The sequence below is a fragment of the Carassius auratus genome, unplaced genomic scaffold (assembly GCF_003368295.1).
Source record: "Carassius auratus strain Wakin unplaced genomic scaffold, ASM336829v1 scaf_tig00215136, whole genome shotgun sequence".
NCBI lineage: Eukaryota > Metazoa > Chordata > Actinopteri > Cypriniformes > Cyprinidae > Carassius > Carassius auratus.
This window is the reverse complement of record NW_020527949.1, coordinates 23,746-34,938: the sequence shown is the minus strand read 5'-3', so window position 1 is coordinate 34,938 and position 11,193 is coordinate 23,746. Positions and strand designations below refer to the sequence as shown.

At 37.5% G+C, this 11,193-nt stretch overlaps 1 protein-coding gene across 1 annotated transcript in view; it reads left to right on the top strand.

Annotated features, from left to right (window-relative positions):
* Positions 1-1,670: 1,670 nt before the first annotated feature.
* The window catches only part of LOC113093794 (serine/threonine-protein kinase VRK2-like), a gene marked incomplete at its 3' end in the record, with an annotated part of 32,050 nt that continues 22,527 nt past the window's right edge, over positions 1,671-11,193 (top strand). Inside the window, exons 1-2 of the mRNA XM_026259361.1 lie at positions 1,671-1,737; positions 3,727-3,866. Coding sequence (XP_026115146.1) covers positions 1,671-1,737; positions 3,727-3,866 — 207 coding nt within the window. The remainder of the gene's footprint in view (positions 1,738-3,726; positions 3,867-11,193) is intronic.

The window sequence follows — 11,193 nt, the reverse complement described above, 5'->3', positions numbered from 1 at the left end:
GGCTGCTTTTTACACAGTCTTTGAAAAAAAAAAAAAAATAAATTCTATCATGGTTGCAGACCCAAATCTTGTTGTTTAACTTAATTTATGTCTATTTTAATTGTTGATGAGTCACACCGCACTGTCTGTCTACAAGCATATGCTACTGAGTCTTTCTCTCCTCTCTCAGGGCTATAAAAAACATTGCACAGAGCCTGACTGTCTATCTGTCTCTCTCTAGACTAACAGAACAGCTGTAGATATCACAAAATTGCTAAACATAATGTCGCCAAAAGCAAAGATGGAAAGTATCTATAGGGAAGATAGACAGTGCGAAGGATGACATAATGCAACAACATCACGCCTGTGTGTGTGCTCATGTCCATTCATTTTGCTGTGGTTTTGTGCATTTTATACATTCCAGGCTGACAGACACACGTACTAAAATGCTTGTGAGCGTTTCTGCATGTTTGAAGCCTACAGAGTGTGAGGAAGCAACTTTTCAGGAGGCAAAGGCACAAACTGTGAAGAGATGGGCTTAATTAAAATCCACATGAATATGCATGAGACACTTGTACGGTTCCAGTAATTACATATTGAAAAAAAAAGGTTTCATGTGCTAGTGAGACGCTGGCGTAAGTATTCTTAAGTGATGTCTAATTCCAACATGTCGCACAGCACTGATAGGAAGGGAGATAGTAAAAACTCTCCTTTAGAGAGAAAGAAAAATATATTCAAAGAAAACAGAAAGAGTGCTGGAGATTGTGGAGGTTAAGGGGTTTGTACAAAACCATTGTAAAACACTGATGAGTTTTTGAGTGAGAAAAACACCCACAATTTTTGTTAACCAGACGCAACAGTTCACAAAATGATCAGTGCTCTTAACAGCTTAGTTATTGCTGAATATCATGCTGCTTTTGAACAAAACCTACATGTCAAAATGAATATCTACAAGCACTTACAGGAGACAGACATATCTACCCACTCAGTCTCAGTATAGCACAGAAATTTACTACAAAATGTGCACTACAGTATTTTATTACATTTTTTTATTATTTTTTTGTGCTGCTCTGCATGGAATTTTACATGGATAGTGACACCTAGTGGTGTGGATGCAGTATCACACAAAAGTTTGGTTTCAAGTGACACTGTAGAAATGCTTTCTTCAAGGTCATTCATGATGTATTTATTATGTGAATGAAAATTTGACAATTAGACGGAGAAAGGCAGGGGAATGCAGAAGAATGGAAAAAAGGGAGATAAGCTGAAATAGGCTGTGAAAGAGATTCAGAGAAGGATAGAAAAGGAAGTTGGGAATTGCAATGCCGAGTATGATAGGATGTTTAATCACCACTTTGCCCCACTAATTTTGCACCCCCATGGCAACAGAGCATGTTTTATTTCAACATTTTATTAGATCGCTATCCATTCTGGCACTTAACACGCTGAGTCCACGCTGCTCCGCAATGCACTGTGTCTACAGATCTGCCCGGCAGCGGAACGGCCAGTCTGCAGACCTCCCAGCTATCATTTCAGACCGCCGACAGAACAGCCAAACATCATTACAGACTGTCTACAGACTGAACCACTATCACAGCAGTTTTCCCTTCATGGAATCATTCATTGCTGCAGTGTCTACAAACGCTCCAAACATCACCCACAGAAAAAAAATAAATAAATAAAGGAGGGAAATGGAGGTAGCAAGAGAGAAGGGCTGGGACAGCGGCACTAGGCAGGGTACTAATGGCTCCCCAAGCTGTGAGACAGTGGCATTATGCAGAAACATGCCGGCCATACGGAAAAGACAATGAAGTACAGTAATTAAAACAGAACAAAGAGAGAGACACAGTGTGCCATAATTAGAACACTGATTTATCAGGTGATAATTGTACCTTGATTAATGTTCCTGATTTTCTTTTCATACTGACCTGAGACAGGTGGGTATGGTCCAATTAAATTTAAATTAAGAGGCAGAAAATTCTGCATCAGAATTAGATGTCACAGGACAGGAAAGTATAATTGTTTTAGTGGTATGAACAATATGCAAGACCTTAATGGGCAAGTGAAATATTCATGTCAGGCTTGCTTAATTGTTTATACTGTAATATGTGATATTTAACATATTATACATATTATCACTAGGTCAAGTCAACAGGGTGATCATCTTGTAAGTCCTCATTGTAAGTGCCCCCACTGTCAAAGATAATAAACTAGAAAATCATTATAAAATTTCAAATAATGAATTCCATAATTTCAATAACTGAATGTTCTTCGGAGTGTAGGGCCAATTAATTTACATGATTTTAGTCATTTGTACTTTTTACATTTACTTTTAATTCTACCCAACAGAGCTTGACATAACTAGAAAAACTTACATTCATTACGAAAATGTAGATTTTCTAAGGATTGTATTAATTTCCATGACTTTCCCAGGTCTAGAAAACATAAGGTTTCCTCATATATTCAGATTTGACAGTGAGAATCCTGGTTCTTAAATAAACATGACAGCGCGTTTCATAATTTTGAGTCTGTAAACCACTTTGGTTAACTTGTGTTGTTTTTAAATGTGCTATAGAAATAAATTATTTATTGACTGACTGAGTGATTGATTATTACTTGATTGATTATGGTAACTCACCAAATAAATAATCACATGGGGATTAAATCTTTAGATTAGATGTATATTATAAGCATCCAGTAAAAAAAAAAAAAAAAGACATACCATTACAACATAAAAAAAGCAACAAGATAAACACTACAACTATTTTACAATAATATTAAAATTGAAGCACTCTGAGGTCATTTTCATTATCTGTGGTACACCACTGCAAAGATAGCTTATCTAACTAAGTATTTTGTCTCGTTTCTAGTCAAAATATCTTACAATTTTTAAATCAAGATACTTTTTCTAGATAAGCCAAATGACTTAAGATATTTAGTCTTGTTTTCAAGAGGAAAAAACTAAATTAAGTGCATTTTGCTTAAAACAAGTAAAATTATCTGCTAGTGGGGTAAGTAAAATATTCTTAAAACAAGAGTTTTTACTAAGTAAGATAAGCAATTATTTTTATTTATTTATTTATTTATTTTTTTGCAGTGCAAGATGGAATCTATTTCGTCTATATGAAAAAAGAGAAAGCCAGTCCACGATGTGAGAGACTTGGATATAAGCACTGATTTCAGTTACCTGGATGAACCTTGACATGGATGATGGTTAATATTAGGAAACATTATATCTCTGTATGATGTGATAACTAATCCGAATCAAGGATTCCAGAGAGCCATGAAATGTTCATTTAGTAATTCAAGATGGAGAAAATACAGAAAAAAAAAATCAAAAGCTGAATAATGTTGTTCAACTATTGAATAAATAATTTCTGAAAGCAATAATTGCTGTTGCAAAAATGTGCTGTTATAATAATATTCAAACATCCTCTCACACCAATTACCTGATCTATTATTCTTTCCAAATCAACTTTAACAGTAGGCTGTATTTCCCTCAAAATATCAATACACCAATGGCTGGAAAGAAAGATGTTATTTAGCACAAACGAGAGCTCCCAGCAGCCCGACTCCCTGCAGGTGGGTCCCCTCAGAGATGCCCCACTCTGACACCAACTCCTCAATCACAGCCAAAACTAATCTGCCCAATATCACACAATGGCAGGTGCATTTATTCTCTCAATTGAGAGGAGAGGGGAAAACAGTTGGATGGCTAAATGAAAAGCTGGCTTTCGCATTCTCTAGTGGCCTCTCTGCGCTTCGCCTTAGTCCAGGCTGTGGCTGTTGGCCAGGCTTCAGTTGACTGGCTGGCGTCCAGCCCCTGTAGAGTCACTTTGGGCAGCCCCTGCCAGCAATGTCAGCGTGCCAAAGCCTCCTCTACCAGCGTTAGTGGAGGGCACAGCTACTGTCACCAGAGCCCCAGTGGACCCGACCTGGAGCACTGTGTTAATTCACTCAGATCTATTTAAAAGCAGGCAACAGCTCTGTTACGGATGGAGAGGTGACAAGGGCAGCTGTTCCTTTGCACACATACACAAACACTGCTGCAAACATTCAAACTACATAAGGCCTGCGTGTTGACAAAGCATGCAGATCAATGTATACAGTGACTGGAAAAAGTTCCATGAATTTAGATGTATATAGATGATATAAAATATATAATATTTATATGACAGTTTTTACTGTATTTTTGTTCAAATAAATGCAACCTGCCATAATAGAATACTTTCAAAAACATTAACACCAATTAATGTCTAACTGTTGAAAGGTAGTGTATCAATCCATTCATCTACCAACCAACTGTTCAAAAGTAAGGAGTCAGTAAGAGTTTTAGAAAGTCTATTATGCTTGGTTGCATTGATTAGATCAAAAATATACTAAAAACAATAATATGATGTAACATTTTTACAAAGCTGCTATCTATTATTTTGAAATGTAGTTCATACCCGTGATGGCAAAAAGTTGAATTTCCAGCAGTCACATAAACCTTTTTGATGAATAGAAAATTATTCAAAATAGAATACATAAAATAAATAATACACATAAATAAATATGTAAATGTCTTTACTGCCACTTTTGAGCAATTTAATGTATCATTGCTAACTAAAATCATAAATTTCTAAAAAAAAAAAAAAAATACAATGACATTTATTTTTATTTTAGCCTTAGTGTCTAAAAGTGTCAAAATACACATGTATGATCTCTTCGGGCAAAACAGAACGGTAAAAGTAACCCCATATACATATACGCTTTAAATCCTTATTCAACCCAAGTCATAAATTGAGCAGCAGAAAACAGAGAATTGAAGAGAGAAAAAGTGGCATAAACAGTTAAAGAAAGGGCCTCCTGTGATCTTGATTTATGAGCTTTGTTAAATTAACGTGTGGTTTCCAATCAACAGAGGCATGCCACAGGGCTTCTCATCAATGCGGACAGAAAAAAAAGAACCTCATCTGTCGAAGTCGAGCAGGGAAATCATCCAAATTTTGACTCATAAGTTTATACGCAATGACCTACTCCTGATGGGGGCCTCCAAGCACATCTAGGCCCCTCTGGTGGGACCCCAGTACCATCTCCATTGGACCGGTGCTGTAATTGATCATTAAGGTACTACGAAAATTTTTCAGTTATCATTCAATGACAATAACAGCAGTAGTAAATGACAACAATCCATTAGTGTTCAATCTGAGCGCAGATGGGTATGCATATGAATGTGCATGTGTGTATGCGAATGTGTGCGTGTGTGTGTGTGTGTGTGTGTGTGTGCGCGCGCGCAAAATATGATGAGCACTGCGTAAACATGAAGAAATATCTGCTTCTTTTAACATGTCTTCACATGTTGGCTTATTTTTTTTTCACTCTGAAAATGAAACCAAAATAGGCCGGAGAAGCTTGGTAACATGCAAATGTTCACCTATCACTTCTACGTCTGATGTGCAGTGAGCAATGAGACCTTGCCTCTGTCATATGCTGTGTTTAATTACATGGAAACTTTCCTTTCCTGAGGCCACGGCAGCATAGTGTTTTGACAAGCAGACCCTCACGCTGACAACGTTTCTCATGGATGATTTGGGATAAACTACACTCAGACATAAAAGATTAGGCTATTAAGAGCAGCAAAAGGAGCTGTCTCATTGATATTCAACGGCGAGCTAGTGGTAAAACAGATTATGGGCTGATGGAGCCTTCATTAATTCAGTTCAGTCTTCAGGTTTCCCGTGTCCTGTTTGCACCACAATTGTTACTAATCTAATAAAATAATGAAATGCAATGATGAAATAAATAAATACTTGAATGTATCTGACTATGACATAAGCCGACAGCAGTGAATTGGAAATTGGCCACAAAGGCATAGTAAAAAATGCCATTTCAATCAGGACCACTTTCGTCAAGTATATTTATGACAATTATAATTGCATACAGTTAGTGTTGGCGGTATGGTTATGTTCTGGGCAACACTCCACACTCCTGTCCATACAGCCATGCTTGGACAGAGCCGGGAGAGCAGCAAGACAAACCCCCCTGGGGTACAGAACAGAACCATTATAAGCATATATAATTACAATGCACAATTACATGAGTCGTAAACAAAATGTGATAGAGACTGCTTCCAATGAAGACACTGTAAAGAAAGAACAAGTTAGATCGGATTACAGGTTCAGTTGGTGGAGTTGGGGTTGGAGGAAGGAGTTAATTGCGAGCAGCAATGCTATGGAAGAGACACTATTTTAATGGCAATTTAAATAGGCCCCAGGTGATAGGTGTCAAGACTGGATTGGTACATGTCAGGAACAGCTGACTGTCAGCTGATGCAAGTGTGACTAACGTGGCCTGACTGAACAAACGGAATGCTCGATTGCTGGCATTTGATTGGACTTGACATGTCTATGAACAGGTGCAAAGTTATCTCAGAAGTAAAATTTACCTGTGTTAAAACAAAGTATAAAATGCATTGTGATTTATTCAGAGTTGTTCGAAAAACTTTGATCAAGGGGGAAAAAAAAACACGCAACACATTTAGCTCTGATTGTGCGAGACATTTTTCTTCCATGGCCTTTTTGATATTCTAATAACAGGCAGTGAGCTGGACGCAGGTGTGGTGTTCTGAGCAATAACAAGGCCTGAATAATTACCGCCGCCATATCCATAACAGCCCCAAAGCTCAGAAGTGTGTTCAGTCTGTGGAGCCCCTTCTCTCCGGTGTGGAATCCGCCCCTTCGATGGTAAATGGCAGAACTGGGATCTCTTCCAGATTTAGTGCTGCCCAGTTAGAGAGAAATAAAGCTGGCAATCCTCAGGAGAACTCTCTAATGTCTCTGTTAATTGTGAGTTATGGGTAAACATCGCAGGCTTGCCGAGGTCAGACCTGTCAGCAATAATACTTTTCAGGAGGAATTTACGAGATGGCCCTGTTTATTCTGCTATAAAAGGAAGTAACGGAAGGAATTAGACACGGTTTGTGGTTGTCGCTTCTTTTTGCTGTTGTTTGCTCATGTCAATCCCTCTTCCAGTCATCTCCTGATTCCCATTACGCAGAGAGAGCTACTTATCTACACAGTGTGAGAGTGCCAGTCTAGCTGGATGAGGTACTTGTGCACAACATGGTGTAGAACGATCTCTCACAGACATGTCTGACAAGCACAGAAATAATGACAATTCAGAACTTTAGCCTCATTTGCAAAAACCTGTTATTCATGGGTCAATGACACGTAGCTCATTTTTTGTCCCATCTGTTCATTTATACCAAAAAAAAAAAAAAAACTTTTAAAATCCAATTCATTCATACAATGAACTGAATGCACTGCTTGATGAGCAATTTAAGTGAGCAATTTAAAATTAATATGAATGAATGAATGACTGCATTTTTTTTTTCTTTGATGGGAAATTTCTAAGCTTCCTATCACTGTTTATAAGTCCTGTACAATAGGTTTAAATCCATCCAAGGTTAAAAAACATTGTCATTTTGTCAAAATATCATTTTAAAATTACCTCAATTCTCAGAGACCCCCAAACGGTTCGCGCAAAGCTGTTCAAAAGATTCAGTTTCCTTAAACCCCACCTTTTGGTAGCATGCTGTGTTCTGATTGGTCAACTAACATAGTCAGTTTTAATTGGTTGTTCTGCACACAACTTCATGGTAAAAGACGCGTTAGGGTGAATTATGTCTCATTCCTCTCATCGTGAAGCAAACAGTAAAATAAAAAACTTGAACAGTTTTTTTTTCTTCTGTGTGTGCGTATTCAAGCCACGCACTTCAGTTTGAATCTGAAGAGCGCATTCAGTGCGGGGGCGTGGTCACATTAGATATAATGAAGGGAGACGTGAAAAACGGACATCGCGTTGTTTTCATATGGATTACTTTATCACAGAATATCTGTTAGCAGCACTTGTTACACTTCATTTTAATGACGTGTTTGTAAATGAAGATCAGCACAGACAAAGGATGCAGACAGCACACATACTGATAAGTATTTAGGGATTTGTTGTACTGCTCTGGTATTGTGGTAAAAATGAATTTTAGCCATTGGTTCTTCTGATCTTCATTCTTTGGCAGTGAAAATAAAACAAACTTGCCTTTACAATTAAAAACACACTGTCTCCTCGACATGATGCTATCACACCAACCAGGGCGTCTGTGTGTGGGGGTGGGGCAGGTCAGAGTTCCGTTTCTCCCAAGACGGTAGGCGGAGATTATTATGCAAAGTGTGACGTACATAGAGATGGGCAAAAGATTTGAAATCTATAACAACACGTTTCAGCGATTCAGAGTCGACTCCTTACTTTAGAAGCCAATATCTTTATAAATAGTGTACTTTTTGGTTTAATTACTTTGCACATTATTTACACTGATGGACAGCTACATCATACACTGTAATACAGGTAATTTTTGATTTCCCATCTGTGTGGCTCTTTATTGATTCAATGCATATTTTTTCCAAACGATGATTAAAATGTTTACACTCGTGTACTCAAGGTGTAAGATGTGTAAACTGCATGCGCCAAGTTCTTAGAAATGTATCTGTATATTATTCAACTAAAATAACTAAACTAGAAAGTTTTCATCATAACAGACACTCATGGACATTTGTTGTGCTTACACATTCATAAAAATATGCTTTAAAGGTACAATTTGTAAGATATTTGCAATATCCAAAAACCACTAGGTTAGTGTTATATATTTTTTCCAGCTGTTTACTAACAATATCTCTAATGTTTTCAACTACTTGCAATTCATGAGAAAATTTCCATTCTAAACAGTGACACGGGGCAGTGCAGTCACCTGTCAATGACGTTAGTTACCCCTTGTTACCGCCTTTACTGATGTAGAAACCACATGACAACAGTGTCGTGGACAAATGCGGAAGTAGCTTCATGACAGACTAGAAAGAGATGCCGATTTTGCTTGCGTTTTACTTGACAGGTGAGTTGTTTTGATTCGTATCTTTACAGAAAACGTATGCTATTATAACGATCAACAAGATTAGTATTATGGGGAATATATGCCAAACATGGGTTATCGCATCTCTAGACCCACGCGAGGACACATCTGATCCATTGTCTGATCGCGTCTTTGCATTGACATTGTATGTAATCTACTCGCATTAAATCCATGATTTATCTTTCAGTCTGATTGATGGCTGTCAGCGGTTGAGTATAAGACAACACATCCCATCATTCCACGCTCCTTCTTAGCTTCATCAAACCACGCGATTGTTATTGTTTTAATAGTGCGCCCTCTCGTGGCAGGTCCTACAACCTGTACTTTTAACATGAAAAAAAAAAAGTATTGGCGTCCCTATTCAAAGCTGACCTACATTCTCAAACAAAGAGTATTTAGGTGTATTAAATGTTGGAGACCAAGGGACTAACGTGAAGCCTTGAATTGTGTTCGCTGAGGAGGCGAGGGCGGTACGATCCCTCTAGACTGAACCAAATAGAGAGATCTGGCGATATATGGTTATTAAGGGAACCAGTTCTTGGAACTCTTTCGTGGGGCCATCCTCTGTGGGAAAGAGTAGAATTAGAGGCGTCCAGATTCAGACCCGAGCCATAGAGAGGCTCTGTATGAGGTAGCATTACTTTAACAGCTGTGTAAATAGGCTTTAATTCCATCGCTGGCTGGGCCACTGGCCGCTTACCAGCTCACAGAGTCAACAGAGAGCTAATGATACCAAAGCCCTCCACACTTTCACTCAGAGCCCAGAACGGACAATGATCACCTCATCCAAAAGAGTCCAGGCCATGCTGGCATGAGGTGCCGATGAAGACGAGAGCACACGGGAATTGTTAATAAACCCAAGGACACGGAGAACAAGTGTCTTTCCATCCATCTCCATTAGCTGCAGGACAGCAGACGACTGCATGAAAGACAACAGACCCATCTATATTATTATTCAAAAGGTGCTTGATGTAAAGGTGTGTGTGTGGGGGGGGGGGGGCAACTACGAGAGGGGGAGACAAAGAACACAAAGCACTCTAGTGTGGATGGTTGATTAATTTGCTAAATGTGTCACTAGTAAGGAAGTACACTACAAAGAATGCATGATGATAAATGTGGGTGCCATGCTACATGATATAAAATGCCTTGTCAATTGCCTAACAATAATAAATCATAATGAAATCTTCAGCAGACGCAAGGTTATTGTGAATCTTAAGATAAAACTCATACTCATCCCCGTGTTCTAATGTATGCAGGTCAGTATGAGGGTCGACTATCAAACTAATCAGTTACTGAAGATGACTAGTTAAACAATAATAATAATAATAATATAAATTAATTAATTAAAAAAGTAACAAACTGCTGTAAATGGAAATTTTGAGAAGTGTTATGTTTATCATACTAAAATTATCAGTTAGTATACTAAAACCTTTTCTTAGAATCTTTAAATTCACTCCATTTAAACTTGTGATGGAACAGAAGTACTGTAGCATAGCGATACATATTTTATTCCATATTGTGGTGTAAATTCAAGGTTTTTAAAAAATGTAGTATGGAAAATAGGTTCTATCCATTGGTATTACATTGGATGGTGGCAGATCAGAATGTAAATTTGCAGTCGATTGTAACAAAGGATTGAAAATAAATTAATATATTATTATATTATGACTGGAGAAATCCATCATATGACACTAAAGAGAGGTTATGAAATTTTCATTATCAGTTGCACCATCAGTAAAAAAAAAAATCTTAAAAATTATTATAATTATTATTTATTAAAATATTATCATTGCAATTCCACTGTACTGTACTTTTTTATAAAACATTCATAGTTAATTTTGACAGTCACAATATATAATTGTATATACATTTTCTTTCATCTTTATGGTGATTTTTCACACTCTCCAAAAAAAACATTTTGAAAAAAAAAGACAAGAGATCAAAAAAAGGAAGAAAACAGAAAATATGTAGTTGAAAAAAATGCACATTTGCTTAGTTATTTAACAATGTTGGTGTAACTACAAAGAATCACTAGCTTGTCAAGCATACACATACAGTGACAGAAAACAGACACAAAGGCATTACCTGTTCTTGTGCTCCAATCTCATATTAATCCACAAAATCAACTGTCACCCACGTGTCCATCACAGGTCAGATTTTCCCAATCTGGCCTTCCTGACAACCTCTCCTCTCTCAGAGATGAAAGAGACACTCAGGCCTCTAAATATATAAAAGATGCAAATGACTGACACAGCATAAATAATCCATAAAGG